General features: G+C 41.8%; 1 protein-coding gene across 1 annotated transcript in view; it reads right to left on the bottom strand.

Annotated features, from left to right (window-relative positions):
• The window catches only part of ap3b1a (adaptor related protein complex 3 subunit beta 1a), a 411,535-nt gene that overhangs the window by 311,489 nt on the left and 81,611 nt on the right, over positions 1-18,435 (bottom strand). Inside the window, exons 3-6 of the mRNA XM_072516008.1 lie at positions 14,579-14,653; positions 10,946-11,041; positions 8,029-8,189; positions 7,041-7,107 (exon numbers count right to left, since the gene is read on the bottom strand). Coding sequence (XP_072372109.1) covers positions 7,041-7,107; positions 8,029-8,189; positions 10,946-11,041; positions 14,579-14,653 — 399 coding nt within the window. The remainder of the gene's footprint in view (positions 1-7,040; positions 7,108-8,028; positions 8,190-10,945; positions 11,042-14,578; positions 14,654-18,435) is intronic.

Below are 18,435 nucleotides of genomic sequence, written 5' to 3'. Positions count from 1 at the left end.
TTTGCACTCTCCAGCAACTATGTGAGCATGGACATATTTGAGATCAGTACTCAACACGCTACATGAATGACTGCACAGTGATATCTTCCTCTATAAGAACCCCATGAGTGGAACGAGTAAGGCATTACCCACAGTAAGTCAGGACAAATCAAATTTCCCTCAGAATACCTGCAAGTACAGGAGGGAAGAAACCGCAAGAAATGCCCAAATACAAAGAAGGATTTGAAAATAGGCTCGAGGGCCGAGGCCTTGTTCTTTGTTTCAACAGGAAAAGCATTCATTTTAGCATGCTTTCAGGGGCAAGAAAAAAACCATGGGTGTGGATGGGTGTGGGGTGGGGGGGACGGGACACTGCATTTTGGTGCAATGGTGGTGGCAGAAGCAACTTAGACAATCAATCTCAAGAAAACTCATTTCATTTACCTTCACATGGAAAAGTAGAAAATAAAAACTAGAAAATGTTAAGTGGGTGATCCAAAGTTGAAGATTTTGGAGAAAGGTTAGGAAGTATCCACCTAGGAGCACAGCATATCATTGGCTAGTTTCCTCACTGACCTTTCAGCTTCACAGCAAGTAAGATATTAAGAAGACGGAAGAGATGAACATAATGCTGTTATATCAAATTGTTCGTTATTCTGCGGTCCAAGATAAAGTCCTTGCATTTTTGTTTGAAAAACAGGCTTTGAACCAATCTGATACACTCAAAACTAATTAATATGCTTAAAATGGTACATTTGTCATAAAATGGGTCTTTCCTACTCAATTTAAAGTTCAGTTGTCATGAATGCGGAAATAAATTGAAAAGGGACAGTGTGAAGTAGAACCATAGCAGGTGCTACAAGTTAATTGAGGAGATTTTCAGCAATGCTGAAAAAATAGAAACAAGTTGCCAAAGCTTTAAAGTCTTGCAATAATCAGGACAAAAATACAGAAATGCCAAATTTCAACAATTTATACTACAGGAGAAAAGGGTGCTGATTGATTGGTAAGTAGACTCTGATTGGCCACGGCATTGCCATGAAGAAAGCAATAGGGAACTATATGCTCCCCACAAAAGGCGCAAGGCTTGCACTTTTCCCTTTGGTTTGCAAAGAACAAGTCCTTAAATACGAATGTATATCGCTGCCAGCAGGCATGAATGAGCAACATTATGAATTTGAGTGATTTTAGAAACATACACAGAAACATACATACAAAATAGAAGGTGACCATTCAGCCCTTCAAGCCTTCTCCGCCATTCAGTATGGCTGATCATCAAATTTAATACCCTGATCCCACCTTCTCCCCCCCCCCCCCCCCCACCCCCCCCCCACCCCCCCCACCCATCCATTGATTCCTTTAGCCCCAAGAGCTATATCCAATTCATTTTTAAAATGACGTAACGTTGTGGCCTCAACTACCTTTTGTGGTAGTGAATTCCACAGATTCACCACTCTCTGGGTGAAGAATTTTCTCATCACCTCAGTCTTAAAAGGTTTACCCCTTATCCTCAAACTATGACCCCGAGTTCTGGACTCCCTCACCATCGGGAGCATTCTTTCTGAATCTACCCGGTCTAATCCTGTTAGGATTTTGTATGTTTCTATGAGATCCCCTCTCCCTCTTCTAAACTCCAATGAATATAATCCTAACCGGTTTAGTCTCTCCTCGTGTGACAGACCCGTCTTCCCGGGAATCAGCCTGTAAACCTTCGCTGCACTCCCCACATAGCAAGAACATCCTTCATCAGATAAGGACACCAAAACTGCACACAGTACTCCAGGTGTGGTCTTACCAATGCCCTATACAATTGCAGTAAAACATCTCTATTCCTACACTGAAATCCTCTCGTTATGAAGGCTAACATAACATTTGCCTTCTTCACTGCCTGCTGTACCTGCACGCTTACTTTCAGCGACTGATGCATGAGGACCCCAAGGTCTCACTGAGTATTCACCTCTCTCAGTTTACACCCATTCAAATAATAATCTGCCTTCCTATTTTTGCTATTGAAGCGGATAACCTCACATTTATCCACATTATACTGCATCGGCCATGCATGTGCACACTCATTCAGCCTGTCCAAATCCCACTGAAGCATCTCTGCATCCTCCTCACAACTTACCCTCCCACCCAATTTTTTATTATCTGCAAATTTGGAGATCAAATTTGGCAGTACCCTACTAGTCACTGCCTGCCAATCAGAAAAAGACCTTTATTGCAACTTTTTGCTTCCTGCTTGCTAACCAGCTTTCTATCCATCTTACATTAATTATTAGTATAGGTATTAGCACACTCAGGATTGTTCAGCAAGTGCTGTCCAATTATGGAACCACATACAACTGTGTGGATGCTTTGTTTCAAATTTTGCAAGTACAAGCTAAGAAGTCTGTACTCTACCGAACTACCAAAGGAACATGCTGCTTCATTTGATCAGCCAATCACTGGGACATACAGCTCATGTATCTTGCACCACACCCTCACTGAAATTTATACAAAACATTGCTCAATTGTGTTGCAGACAGAGCATCTTTTTGGACTGAAGGCAGCATCCTGTTAGTAGAAAATACCACCCACATAGCCATAGCATAGTAGCAGTGTGAAATGGCTTGCACTGTTGCTCAAATTTTTGAGATACTTGCTTTTACACAGCAATTTGTGGCAAACTGGACACTTCTCAGGCTAGGAAGGACCTAAAGAGAGAGCTAAGAAGAGCCAGGAGAGGACATGAAAAGTCTTTGGCAGGTAGGATCAAGGATAACCCTAAAGCTTTGCATAGATACGTCAGGAATAAAAGAATGACTACGGTAAGAGTAGGGCCAGCCAAGGACAGTATTGGGAAGTTGTGCTTGGAGCCCGCGAGATAGGAGAGGTGCTAAATGAATATTTTTCATCAGTATTCACACAGGAAAAAGACAATGTTGTCGAGGAGAATGCTGAGATTCAGGCTACTAGACTAGAAGGGCTTGAGGTTCATAAGGAGGAGGTGTTAGCAATTCTGGAAAGTGTGAAAATAGATAAGTCCCCTGGGCCGGATGGGATTTATCCTAGGATTCTCTGGGAAGCTAGGGAGGAGATTGCTGAGCCTTTGGCTTTGATCTTTAAGTCATCTTTGTCTACAGGAATAGTGCCAGAAGACTGGAGGATAGCAAATGTTGTCCCCTTGTTCAAGAAGGGGAGTAGAGACAACCCCGGGAACTATAGACCAGTGAACCTTACTTCTGTTGTGGGCAAAATCTTGGAAAGGTTTATAAGAGATAGGATGTATAATCATCTGGAAAGGAATAATTTGATTAGAGATAGTCAACACGGTTTTGTGAAGGGTAGGTCGTGCCTCACAAACCTTATTGAGTTCTTTGAGAAGGTGACCAAACAGGTGGATGAGGGTAATGCAGTTGATGTGGTGTATATGGATTTCAGTAAAGCGTTTGATAAGGTTCCACACGGTATATTACTGCAGAAAATACGGAGGCATGGTATTCAGGGTGATTTAGCAGTTTGGATCAGAAATTGGCTAGCTGGAAGAAGACAAAGGGTGGTGGTTGATGGGAAATGTTCAGATTGGAGTCCAGTTACTAGTGGTGTACCATAAGGATCTGTTTTGGGGCCAGTGCTGTTTGTCATTTATATAAATGATCTGGAGGAGGGCGTAGAAGGATGGGTGAGTAAATTTGCAGATGACACTAAAGTCGGTGGAGTTGTGGACAGCGCGGAAGGATGTTACAAGTTACAGAGGGACATAGATAAGCTGCAGCGCTGGGCTGAGAGGTGACAAATGGAGTTTAATGCAGAAAAGTGTGATGTGATTCATTTTGGAAGGAATAACAGGAAGACAGAGTACTGGGCTAATGGTAAGATTCTTGGCAGTGTGGATGAGCAGAGAGATCTCGGCGTCCATGTGCATAGCTCCTTGAAAGTTGCCACCCAGGTTGAGAGGGTTGGTAAGAAGGCGTACGGTGTGTTAGCTTTTATTGGTAGAGGGATTGAGTTTCGGAGCCATGAGGTCATGTTGCAGCTGTACAAAACTCTGGTGCGGCCGCATTTGAAGTATTGCGTGCAATTCTGGTCTTCGCATTATAGGAAGGACGTGAAATCATTGGAAAGGGTGCAGAGGAGATTTACCAGAATGTTGCCTGGTATGGAGGGAAGATCTTATGAGGAAAGGCTGAGGGACTTGAGGCTGTTTTCGTTAGAGAGAAGAAGGTTAAGAGGTGACTGAATTGAGGCATACAAGATGATCAGAGGATTGGACAGGGTGGACAGTGAGAGCCTTTTTCCTCGGATGGTGATGTCTAGCACGAGGGGACATAGCTTTAAATTGAGGGGAGATAGATATAGGTTCTTTACTCAGAGAGTAGTAAGGGCGTGGAATGCCCTGCCTGCAACAGTAGTGGACTCGCCAACACTAAGGGCATTCAAATGGTCATTGGATAGACATATGGACGATAAGGGAATAGTGTAGATGGGCTTTAGTGGTTTCACAGGTCAGCGCAACATCGAGGGCCGAAGGGCCTGTACTGCGCTGTAATGTTCTATGTTCTCAGGCTCGAAAGTGTGGTCTTTGGTCCATTTGTGAGTTTGCATAATACACAACGAACAATGCCTTGTCGAGAGTTGATTTGCCAACCATTCACCACCTTTTCATCCTAAAAATAAATTGTGATCTTTTGAAATTTGGCATTCTTGTCCTGATGAGTGCAAGTCAAAAAGCTTTGGCAACATGTCTCTCTTTTCAGTAATATTCAAGTTCTGCACTACCAAGTGACTGCTCAATGTTGCCTTTGTCCGTTACAGTAAAAGGCCCCAAAACTTGAAATCTTGTGTGTGATCATTTCAGTCTCTGTAGAGATCTTAACAGTTTAAATTAGAAAGTAAGAATTAATCAAAAATGTGGCCCAAATTTACTCCATAAAGATGTTTTAATATCGGAAAATTAGAGAGACTAGCTAATGTACGAAAGAAGCAAGGTGAAGAAAAGCAATTTTACATATATGCATACCACGCCTCAGCTTGTTCTGACAGCAAATAATTATACTGATCAAGTTCAGTCCAAGTTCAAACTCTGGCTTATGCTCGCTGACCTCAAGCTGGATGGCAGCAAAGCATTACAATTGACATCAGTGATTTACATTAGAGAGGGAAGTCGCCCAGGGTTCTTGCTCTCAATTGCTACCCAGTGATCTTCACTGAAAATTCACTTGTGGACATTGCGTGAGAAGGGGGTCAGACACAGTTGTGATGTCCTTGAACACTGGGAATGAAGTGTTTTGCAGCTACCATCTAAACTCCAAAATTTACAGATTTTACTTTCAAGTTGTCCATCATGCCAATTTGGATTTTGCTCTCATCATCAATAGTGCAGGGTAATACGGTGACTGACATCAAGTTCCACTCTGAAACTAGTACTACGGATAACAGCGAGGCCACCCACCGGAATCTGAACTCCAGCAAGGAGCCAAGAAATGTTACTGTTCCCAATCCATGACAAATATAACCCCATGGGGGGTTATATTTAACTAATTTGTTTTTTGAGATGGTAACAGAGAAGGCTGATAAGGGCACATTGTTGATGTGGTGTATTTAGATTTCTAATAGGCATTTGATACAGTGCTACACAACAGACTTGTAGACAAATTCTAGATCATGGGATAAAAGAGGACGTAGGCACTTGGATAAGAAATTGTTTGTGTGACAGGAAACAGTAGTGATAGTTGTTTTTCAGATTGGAGGAAGGTTGTGCAGTAGTGTTCCCAAGCAGTCATTGTTAGGACCCTTGTTCCTCCTGATATATATTGATGACCTAGACTGTGGCGTTTAGGGCATGATTTCAAAATTCGCAAATGATACGAAGATGAAAAACATTGTCACCGATAATTTTGAACATCAAAAGAGGACATAGACATGTTGGCTGATTGGACAGGCAAGTGGCAGACGATGTTCAATGCAAGAGAAGTGCGAGGTGATTTATTTTGGAAGGAAATGGAGACAGCAGAAAATAAAGGGAAACTCTCAAAGAGGTGCAGGAGCAGAGGGACCTCCCTGTATATGTATATATGTTATTGAAAGTGGCAGGGTATGTTGAGAGAATATTTAATGAAACATATAGTAACTTCGGCTTTTTTAATAGGGGCATTGAGTACAAGAGCAAGGAATTAATGTTGAACTTGTATAAGGCACTAGTTATGCCTCATCTGGAGTTCTGTGTTCACTTTTGGGCACCATATTTGAGGAAGGATTTGAAGGCAGAGAAAGTACAGAGCAGATTCACAAGAATGACTCCAGGGATAAAGAACTGTAGCTATGAGGACAGGTTGGCATGGTTTTCCTTGGAGAAACGAAAGCTGAAAGGAGACTTGAAAGGAGGAGTCAAAGGGGAATGAACAGGATAAATAGTGAAAAACCTCTCCCACTTAATGAACATCAAGAACGAGAAGACAGATTCAAAATCATTGGCAAAAGGAGTAAAAGTGATGCGAGGAAATATTTTTTCACCCAGAGAGTGGGTGAAGTTTGGAGCAAACTTCCCAAGAGGGTGATCAAGGCAGGGTAAATCGAGGCATTCAAAATGGAATTGGATTGCTATCTGAAAAGAAAGAATGTGCAAAGTTACGGTATATTGCAGGGGAGTGGGACCAGGTAGAATGCTCTTTGAGAGCCAGTGCAAACACAATGGGCTGAATGGCCGCCTCCTTCACTGTAAAAAAAAAAAAAAATGTTGCTACAGTCCGAGGGGATCATAAGCTGCTCTCCCCTTTGACAGCTGACTGGTGGTGATTTAACCTGAGGATCACCGCACCTCAGGCGAGAGCCAAGGTTGAGAAATCCCGGTACAGAATTTGAACCCGTGCTGTTGGTGTAGTTCTGCATCAATGAACCAGCTGTCCAGCCAATGGAGCTAACCAGCCCCGACTTCATTGTAAAGAATCTGTGACTCTATGAACTCAATAAATTTTATTTACTTTCAAAATAATCTGTCATGAATAGCATAGACACCTGGCACAAATACTCATGAACATCTTATAAACTTGAAAGAATTTGATAATGTGAACTGCATGACTCACCGTACTTTTATCTTTCAGTAGCTTTTCTATGATCTCTACTAATGGTTCTTTCTGCTCTGCATCTAGACTGTGGGTAAGAACAAAAAAAATAGAACTGAGATGATAAATTCCTGATTTTCAAGTTTTAATTAACATGGTGAACATGCATTAAATTGAAGACAATGTATGACATTTTATTTTTACTTTTTCCTGGGATGAGGGCATCATCAATAGGGACAGCACCATCTTTTCTGAACTGCAAGTAGTTCAAGTAGTGCAAGTACATTCAGGGTGCTATTCGGGAGGAAATTCCAGGATTTTGAACCAGAGACAGCAAAGAAACAGTAATATCATTCCAATTCAGTGAGAAACGAGGCTCAGAGGGCGAGTGGAGTTCTCAAGCGTCTGGTGCCCTAGTCTTTTTAGGTAGTAGAGATCACAGGTTTGGAAGGTGCTGTGAAAGGGGGCATGGCACATTGCTGCAGTGCATCTTCTAGGTGGTGGGGAGGTGGGGTGAGGCAGTGGTGGGGAGAGGGGTGTACATTTAAGCTAGTAATTGGGTTGTCGTTCAAGCAGGCTGCTTTGTCCTGGATGACGTCGATCTTCTTGAATATTGTTGGAAGCTGTACTCATCAAGGAAAAGTGACGGGTACTCCATCACTTGTGCCTTGTAGATGGAGGACATATTTGGACGTCAATTAAGCTACTCAGCACGGAATACCCAGCTTCTAACCTACTCTTGTGCCATGTGGTTGGTCCAGTTAAGTTTCAACTGAGGAATGTTGATGGTAGGAGGTTCACCAAAAAATACTTGATTGTATATAAATGTTTTCATGACCACTGGATATCTCAAGTATTTTACAGTCAATGAAGTACATTTGAAGTAATGCAAGAAACAAAGCAACCAACTTGTGCATATTCCATCACTCAAAGGTTCCAAAGAACGTTGGGGTTACTGATAACAACAATCTGAAGGTTAGAAACTGAAATCTCACCAAAATCTACCCACCTGTAAAGTTTCTGAATGGCATGGGCAGCGGTTTTCCGGACATACGGAGACAGGTCACTGGCAGCTTCCTTAATAGACAGCATCATTATTGGAACAATGATTGATACTCTAATACTGGACAGAACTCGTAAAGCACTTGCCCGAATCAACTGATTAGGATCCTAGAATGAACAAGAGCAATTAAGAAGTCAAATTACTCAGAGCCTTTTTCCCTCCTCCCAACCACATGACATTTTTCCAAAGGCTCATCTTGGGCTACAGTAATCCTTCAGAATTTAGTCCAAGTAAGCATCCTTTGTATGTGTCAGTTTAGGAGAGCCAGCAGACAATCTGACTACAGGCTTACGGTAGCTGAGCTCAATCGTGTTGGCATCACGTGTACACATGCACACACAAAAGGGTCAATGGATTATAATCATGGACAAATAAATTTTCGTGAATCTAGTCCTGGAAAATGGGTGGCGACTGCAGCATTCCCATTCATACTCGGCTGAAATGCCAAGCAGATACAGAACTGGGAGCTTTGTCTTCATTTCTCAATACCACTAAGTGCATATGTAGAAGAAGTTGAAGATGTTTTAAACTCAAAAGAAAATTCCAAGAATTGTTCAGCATTGAAAAATATGCATAACTCTGCCAGCTACAGCATTGCCCCTTGATTAGAGGTCTCTTGGAATCTCCTCCTCCTGCAAAGGCGAAGCGGTGGCGCAGTTAGGGGTTGATTTAGCACAGGGCTAAATCGCTGGCTTTGAAAGCAGACCAAGGCAGGCCAGCAGCACGGTTCAATTCCCGTACCAGCCTCCCCGAACAGGCGCCGGAATGTGGCGACTAGGGGCTTTTCAGAGTAACTTAATTTGAAGCCTACTTGTGACAATAAGCGATTTTCATCTCATTTCATTTCAGTTGTATTGTCACTGGCCGAATATCCAGAAATCCAGGCTGATGCTCTGGTTGAAATTTGAATTCAATAAAAACCTGGAATTTAAAAAATGTCATGGTGTTGCAAAATCATTGTCACAAAAATCCATCTGGTTCACTGAAGTCCTTTTGGGAAGAGAGTCTGCCATCCTTATCTGGTCTAGCCTACACGCAACTCCAGCTCCATAGATATCTGGCCAACTCCCCTCTGAAAGTTTATGGGCCATTAGGGATGGACAATAAATGCTGGCCCAGCCGGCATCAGCCACATTCTATGAATGAATATTTTAAAAATTCAAAGACAAATACTTCAAATTGCTAATGCAGTTAATTGCTATGTTTCCTTAACTTTGATGCAGGAATCCATCATTACCATAGTTTTACTGTGAAATATTGGCGTTAGCTAAAAGAAAAAGTTTTAAAATTTCATAGCAGTTAGCCAATGCATGATATTTAAAACTATGTCTTTTTTTAAAAAACCATAAAATTGCTGAGAAATATGTTCAAACTATAACATATCTACAGTACATCATAACATTGTCCAGCACTGCAAACAGAGAAGGAACATTATAGGTACTACTTTCCGTGCACAATGAAAAATCAGGCAGGCAACAGGATAATTTTAATAAAGTCTTGATTTATTAAAGCAGGTCAACCCCTGGAGGTTCATGAATAAAGACAGAGCGCCCAGAAAGGATATCCATTCAGTCCCTGTCCTCTGGGTATCAACTTCAGATAAGAGATGGACTCCTGCACATTTATTTTGTTCATATTGGGGCTTCTAAGCTGTACTTCCCAATATTGACAGTCAACTACATGAAGGTGAATTCATCCCAGAGATGTTAGTGGAAAATGAATACTCAAGTGGAAAGGAGGGCATACTCGAAGATCCGTGTGGGATGTGGGTTGCATTGTGCAGTTTGTGGAAGCGAAAAGCGTTGTCCGATGTTTAGAACTGTATGTGTGTGCTGACATTTGTTTTCAATAAAGATGTATAAAATTCAGATAGTCCCCTTGACAGTTCCACAGAGATTTTCTTTGCTGCACTGCCATAAGTTGAAGTCGTTTGCTAGAATGTGACGGGTAGATTTCCTTTGGTGGAGCATTATTTAGGAGAAAATGAATATCGAGTGGGAATGATTTTGAGTATTATTGAAAAACAAAGTAGAAATTAACGGAGTCAAAGAATAAAAAGCATAACCAAAGCAAAAGAGCGGTTCATTATCACATTAAACCAAGAAGCTTGAATATTGCTGGTAAAAAAGGTTGACGCTCTTTGGTCTTGTGTGCATCCAGATAGACGCAAGAATGCCAAATTTCAAAGGAGAACAATTTATACTGAATGAGAAAAGGGGTGCTGATTGGTTGGCAAGTTGGCTGATTGTTCACGACATTGCCATGGCAAATGCACCAGGGACCTATTGTTCCCCCCATGCATTTGTGCATTTAAAAAAGGAACAATCTCTGGACATATTCCTTTCACCTGCAGGGGACAGGGCCCTGCAAATGAATACATGTAGTCTCCAGCAAACGTAATGAGCTGCATTGCAAGCCTGACCGATATCCTTCAACTGGTTGTCCCCAGTCAGGTTCTCAAATGTAGCTCACTTACACTTGCTGCAATTGACAGATGTTCATATGCTAAATCGGTTTCCTCTACAGGCAAAAGAAAATGTTCAGACATCGTATCTTTTTTTGCACAACCAGAGAAGGCATGGAGGACAATTTCTCCCTGGTACATTCGCAATGGTAATATCTCAATGAATCATAGCCGACACCAACCAATCAGCACCCCCTTTTTCATGCAGCACAAGTTTTGTACCCTTTTGAAACTTGGCATTCTTACATAGGTCCTGGTGAGTGCAAATGCAAAGCTTTGGCAGCATGATTTTTCAGCAAAACTAAGAAGCATCAGATTCATAATTCAAATTACTTGGATACCTTCAATTGCCGTAAGTATTTCATGGGCATTGCTCCCAACTCTTTTGCCAACACTAACCTTCAGTGCACGCTGGAACGTGCTAATTGATAACAAGGCCAAATCTTGCTGCTCTTCTGCATAACGTACAAGGTAAACATACACCAATTTCTTCAACTGTACAGAGGAAGCAAAGCAACAACAAAAAAATGTACAGTTAGTGAATCAGCTGAGAGGCATTCATGATGTACCCATTATGGTGAGAAGTACTGATATGGTTTTGCACCCTGCAGTACTATGAACAGTACTGGTCATCTTATTTAAGGAAAGATGGAAATACGTTGGAAGTCGTTCAGAGAAGGTTTACCAGACTAATAACTGGAATGGGTGTGGTGTCTAATGAGGAACAGTTCGACAGGCTAGACTTGTATCTGCTGGAGTTTAGAAGAGCAAGACTGAAACATGCAAGATCCTGAGGTGTCCTGACAGGATGGATGTGGAAAGGAAGTTTCCTCTTGTGGGAGAATCTAGAACTAGGGTTCACTTGAAAAATAAGGGGTCACCCATTTAAAATGGGGATTAGGCAAACATTTCTCTGGGGGGCTGCGAATCTTTGAAACTCTTCCCGAAAAGGTGGTGGAAGCAGGGTCTTTGAATATTTTCAAGGCAGAGGCGGATAGACTTTTGGTGAGCAAGAGGGTGGGTGATAGGTCATTGGGGTAGGCAGGATGTAGATTTGAGGTTACCATTAGATCAGCCATGATCTTTTTAAATGGTGGGGAAAGCTCGAGGGGTTGAATGGCTGACTCCTGCTCCTTTTCATTCTTCATATTATGGACAGAGGTTTGGTTGCAGGATATATTTTTAACAACAAGAAAAAGTTAGCAATGGGAATCAGACAGCTTTTGCAAATGTCGATCTGGAAGTTTAAGCATTCACTAATGGCAGTCTCATTTACAAAACCTTGAAAATAAATATTCATGCTCCCCACGTACCCCACTCGCTTCTTCTATTGAAAGCCAAAGTCCGAGTGGAGAGAATCTATTCCTCAACTCCAAAGTTGTCACTTCCAAAGCCAGAGATATTGGAACGGACAAAGGCCAAATGCTGGGAGGTGGGAAGGCCCGATATCAGGTCATGATGCCCAACACTTCTGCAATAGTCAACCATCCTCCTCCAACGTCTCTCCCTCATTGCCCAGCTGAATGGGATTTCTCCAGCATGGTTCCACTCTTACCTATCCAATCACAGCCAAAGTGTTTTCAGTTTCCCAAGGATCTAACCTTTACCTGTTGGCAACATCTCCAAAGACAGGGGCTCAGCTCTAATCTCCACACTGTCAGATTCGTTTTCAATATCCAGTCTTTGATGAGAGAAAATGCCTTACTTGGGTTTTGCTTCCTGTCACTTCCGGCAACCTCACATGCACACCCTTGTCACCGATTCCACCTCCTCAAGTTCAGTCAAACTATTCACTTTCCTGCCTTCCTTGCTTCATAAACTTCAATTTATCTGGAACACCTGTCCGAAACAAGACTGCTTGCTTGTCACCCAACCTTGCTGAAACATATTGACTTCCGATTCCCCAATGCTTCCAATTAAAAGTAATCATATTCAAATACCTTGATGTCCTTGTCTCTTAAATTCCCAAGCTCATTCCTCCTCAGGCCTACAATGCTACCACCATCCCTAACCCAAAAGAACTCTGCTCCTCCAACTCTGGCCTCATTTACGCAGCCCTTTCGTGAGCCGCCTTTTCGAATGCCCTCTTTGATTTGATTTGTCACGTATACAGAAGTAAGTGAAAAGTACTGTTCTGCGTTCAGTCCAAACAGATCGTTCCATGAAAAACATCGGACATACATAAATACACAATGTAAATACATAGACACAGGCAATGGTTGAGCATACGGATAGCAGTACTACTCAGTAGAGAACATGTATTAACAATCAGTTCAGTCCATAAGAGGGTTAGGTGGATTGGCCATGATAAATTGCCCTTAGTGTCCAAAATTGCCTTTAGTGTTGGGTGGGGTTACTGGGTTATGGGGATAGGGTGGAGGTGTTGACCTCGGGTAGGGTGCTCTTTCCAAGAGCCGATGCAGACTCGATGGGCCAAATGGCCTCCTTCTGCACTGTAAATTCTATGATAGGGTCGTTTAGGAGTCTGGTAACAGCGGGGAAGAAGCTGTTTTTGAATCTGTTAGTGCGTGTGCTCCGACTTTTGTATCTCCTGCCCAATAGAAGAAGTTGGAAGACAGAATAACCCGGGCGGGAGGGGTCTTTGATTATGCTGCCGACTTTCCCAAGGCAGCAGGAGGTGTAGACAGAGTCAATGGATGGGAGGCGGGTTTGCGTGATGGACTGGGCTGTGTTCACGATTCTCTGTAGTTTCTTAAGTTCTTGGGCCGAGCAGTTGCCAAACCAGGCTGTGATACAGCCAGATAGGATGCTCTCTATGGTGCATCTGTAAAAGATGGTAAGAGTCAATGGGGACATGCCGAATTTCATTAATTTCCTGAGGAAGTACAGGCACTGTTGTGTTTTATTGGTCGTAGTCGACATCCAACTCTCCATCAATGGTTCCTCCTCTCAGATCTCTCTTTAAAACCCTGCTCCTTCACCCAGCTTTTGGTTACCACTTCAAATATTTCCTCCTTTGGCTTGATGCCCATTGTTTGCCTTTACAGCTTTGATGTTTTTCTATGTTAACGCTGTTAACTTTGTTTATAATTGCATGTTTTCTTAACAGATACAATTTTATCACGAACCCCTTCAAAGGACCATTCACAAATCCCCACCTGAAGAGACCAAATATAACTGTAAATATATTTGTTTATAAATCCAATTACAGATTACATGAGATTTATGCTAAAATTGGACAAGAAGCTTACAAAAATTATCAGGAATTTTTTTAAGTTCTTTTAAAATGTTACTTTGCACAGTTACCAATATCAAATCACTGAAAGTTGCATAACTGCAGATTTGCTCTTGCCCAGATTTAGATTAAATAAAATCAATGATAGCCACAAGAAATACATACATAATCTGATTGCAGATCTGCAGTAAAATGCCTTCTTTCCCAAAAAAACAGTGTGTGACCAGAAACAGGGGCACTCAGGATAACGTGACTCTTCTTCCAGACTAAGTGTTATTTCTCTCTGTGCTACCATGCTTCCTGATGTGATGCTAATCATAACACTACCCTGTCCAGCTTTAAGAAAACAGGCAGACCTTTCGAACCAAGCAATTTAATTAATCCATCAATTCAAGTGCAGCAAGCTCCGTGACATATTGGTCAAATCTTCGATTTTTAAAAAAACTGTATAATGGTGATTCATTAATGTGTTATTTTTGTATCACCTATTCTATGAAAATGCTCATGCTATGACCCAATCTCACATACTCAAAACAAGAATTTACATAATTCATAGATTGCAGAAAATCAAATTTTGATTACACAAAATGAGAACTTTATTGCTAACCAAAATGGGGATGGAAAATCGCTCTCAGATGGTAAGCATCATTTAAATAAAGCATGTGGCCCAGCTCTGATGATAATGTGGAACTATTTGGAATAAAGGTTGTCTCCTTTGGATTAAAAGTACATGGCTTGGCATTGGCATTACATTCATCGATGGGTGCATTCAGTTTACAATATATTCACAATATCACAAGGAAAAACAGCAACGCTGCACAGCAAATGGATCATACCTCAATGTTTTTGCTGGCCACATTCTTCACAACAGCAGGAAATAACTCTGAAGCATTTTTTCCTTTAGCAATCATCTGTAACATGAATTGTAGTCTCCATTACAGTCAGATTGGTTAGCAGATATATTTTTCGATGTTAATTATGCAATGTCTAAAGCCACGATAATCCATTTAAATTTGTCAACGGGTTTTGTTACCATTATTACAAAAACATGTGAACTTTGGATAACAACATGGGGCATGGATGATTCTTGACAATTTGAAAGGAGATGGGAGGACAGTAATGCTCAATTCATAGTGATGTGGTTAAATTATATAGTTCAAGATTAAATGCTCCAACGTGTTTTGCCTTAAATGGAAGGCTTACAGCTTGCATCCACTATGCCCGACATCTTGCAGCATTGGCCGTCTCACCAGCAGCCTTACGTGGACACCACAAGATAGAAATTCAACATGAATTATTTTTATGGATCCCAGTCGCCAGATCAATGACATCAAGAAGGAGCCAGCAAATAGCACATAAAATAAATTGAGAATGACCAAAAAAAAACATGAGTTTTCCTGAATCAAGCTGATGTTTTATACACTTGCCTGGTCTTGGAGAGCCCAAGTCCATTCTGGGTTCAGACACCACATAAGCCTTTTTCACAACAAAAATGGGGAGCACCTCAACTCTACCGTATCAAGCAGCTTATAGATTTTTCATCATCCTTTTCAAAGAGTGACCATAATAACAGGAGCATTCAAGATCCTTCCTTTCCCTTATCCCAGTTTCCAACTTTCCCCAACTCGAACCCAATGCCCTCATCTCTGTGGTCACCCATCCCTCCTCAATCTCTGGGCTCCCAAGCTTATTTTATCCAAAACACACCTCTGCCTCAAACACTTCCATTCCCACTAAACTCCTGACCACAACTACTCTCCTGCCCTCCATGGTAGTCACCACTGAAATAAATACAGCGTTTCCTCCCAGATCCTTCAGCGGGTCATCATTTCAGTTGTGTGTGAAGCTGTTCACTATGCTTGAGTGAACCTTTTCTCCCCCCCCCCTCCTCCCCCCGCCCCCGGAACTCCAGTCTCCATCTTTAGCACAGCGCTGAAAAAAATCTTATCCAATGTTACTAGTGACATCTCCTGTCATATGGTTCTGTTCCAATCTATTCAAATCTAACCTCCATTTCCAACAGTGTTCTCTGGAGTTCCCCTACAAGGTCATTGTCACAGCTACCCAAGAAGCGAGGAGTCATAATCCTCCAGTTCAACTGTGGGAAATCATTGCTTTTATATGGCACCATCCTGCACAACTCCATTCTCTCGCCCATTTCCTTCACGCTCCTCTCGAACAGTGGGATTGATGCCCTCAAGAATTTTAACTAAGGTCAGACCAAACAAATCCTTGAGCATCCACCTCAACTTCTCATGAAGGAATTCTCCAGCAGTATCAATCTGCATCTAGGAGTCACAAAAACTACATATGACTTGATAAACACTTTTACATTATCCAGTTTGGATTCTTTTAGACTTATGCTCCCCAAGATCGTAAAAGTATATGGAACCAAGGCAGCTGGATGAAGTTAAGATACAGGCCACTTATGACCCCACCAAATAGCAGTAAAAGCACAAGGAGCTGATAGGCCAACTTCTCTGCTGTAAATTTTTCATTTGGAATTCCACAAGCAACTGCGGGAATGAATTAACCCTCTTGTTGCCAATTATTTAAAATCAGGCATTTGTTGTGCATTACCAATTGATTATTTATGTTAGAACCATTGTTAGCAGCAATGAAACTTTAAACGTTGAATATACAATTAATTGAGAGATCAAGTTAATTTGCAAAATAAACAAGTTATAAAGACAGTTCAATTATGTTACAATGATTCAGGTTTGGTTATAAATTTACAATTGAGATCAGTGTCAGATTGATATAAATTGCTACCATTAATTTAGGATGAGCTTCCTGAACAGCTTACAAATTAACAGCGTCCAAAAAGTCTATTGAACAGATTGAAGTCTCTCCGTTTGTAGCTGGCAATGTTGCCTCAATCCTTTGAACTGCGGGTCGGGACAAAATGGTTGCTTTGTGAGCATCTTGCAAATCCTGGGAGACAAAGTGATGTAAAGATGGCATCCAATCGTCCGCTCCTGGATAAATTGACCTCTTACACTGATGGCTGTATCTGAACTAGCAGGTTGAAATCATATCTTCCTTGAGCTCCTGTTTGTCTATCGAGGTGACACACTTTTACTTGACCATGTCTTGCTGATGGATCCACACAATCTTAATTTCTGTGACCTTCCTCTGCAGAGTGAATCCTTATTTTCTAGCTTAGAAGCAGAGTTCAGACAAGTACATTAAGTCAGGGTGCAGGAAGGGAGCAATCCCGAAATATAATACTCAAAGGGACGTGTGTTTTTCAGACTCAGTCATTTCAAGTCAGGAGGAGGCTATAATCGTCCCATTTCCACCCCTATCTCCATGGACCTGCCAGTTTATTTTCTTCAAGCGCTCATCCAAGTTCCTTTTGAAATCATTAATCGTTTCTGCTTCCACCAACCTCATATGCAGTGTGTTCCAGGTCATTAACACTTGCCACGTGAAAAAATTCTTCCTCACACCCCCATTCCCATTGCAACCCCTACCCAAAATTTTAATCTTGTCCTTTTGGCATCAGCTAATAAAAAAAAATTCTTCATCAACCTTATCTAAACCCATTATAATTTTGTACACTTCTGTCAGAGGTTAGTGGGCAAAATTAAAGCACATTAGATAGGGGGTAATGTATTGGCACGGATCAAGAATCAGTTGACAGACAGGAAACAAAGTGGGAATAAATGGTCTTTTACCAAGTGACAGGAAGTGACTAGTAGGGCACTGCAGGGATCAATGCTTTGGCTCTAGTTCACAATATACATATATAGAAAACCTGGATGAGGGAACCAAATGTAACATTTCCAAGTTTGCAGATGACAAAAACCTGGGTGGAATTGAGAGCTATAAGGAGGATGCAAGGAGGCTTCAAGGTGATTTTAAACAAGTTGAGTGAGCAGTCAAGCACATGGCAGATGCAGTATGATGTGGCTAAATGTGAAGTGTGGATGTACAAAGGGATCCTTGTGCAACAATGTAAGTAGAGAGGCAGGCGCAGCAAGCAATTAGGAAGGTAAATGGTATCTTGGCCTTCATTGCAAGAGGATCTGATTTCAGAAGTAGAAATGTCTTATTGTCGTTATACAGGGCCCTGATGAGACCAGAGTGGAGTATTACATGCAGTTTTGGTCTCCCTACCTAAGAAAGGACATACTTGCCACAGAGGCAGTGCAGTGGAGGTTCACTAGGCTGATACCGGTTGGCTGGACTGTCCTCCGAGGAGAGATTGGTTCGACTGTGCCTGTATTCACTAGAGTTTAGAAGGATGAGAGAAAAATCTAACAAACGGATGCAATGCATACAGGGCTGGATAGACTAGGTGCAGGGATGTTTTCCCTGGTTGGGGAATCTAGAACGGTGATGCAGTCTCAGGAAACGAGGGAGATCATTTAAGTCTGAGGTGAGAATAAATGTCTTAACTCTATCACAGAAGGCTGTGGAGGACAAGTCACTGAATATTCAGGAAAGACATAGATTGTTTTTAGATTTAATAGATACAAGGATATCGGGAGAAAGGGGGAATACGGCATGGCGATCAAAGATCAGCGGAGCAGGCTCGAATGGTTATTTTGTATGCATCTCTCTGCCATCTCCATTGCTCCAAGGGGCATAGCCTAACCTGAGGAACATGGAACCTGGCTCAGGATTAGGCCATTTGGCCCTTGGAACCTGCTTTGCCATTTGATAAGATCGTGGCTGATCTGATGTG

This window comes from Scyliorhinus torazame, chromosome 9, assembly GCF_047496885.1.
Source record: "Scyliorhinus torazame isolate Kashiwa2021f chromosome 9, sScyTor2.1, whole genome shotgun sequence".
NCBI lineage: Eukaryota > Metazoa > Chordata > Chondrichthyes > Carcharhiniformes > Scyliorhinidae > Scyliorhinus > Scyliorhinus torazame.
The sequence above is the reverse complement of the archived record's forward strand: the minus strand, read 5'-3'. Positions and strand labels throughout refer to the sequence as shown.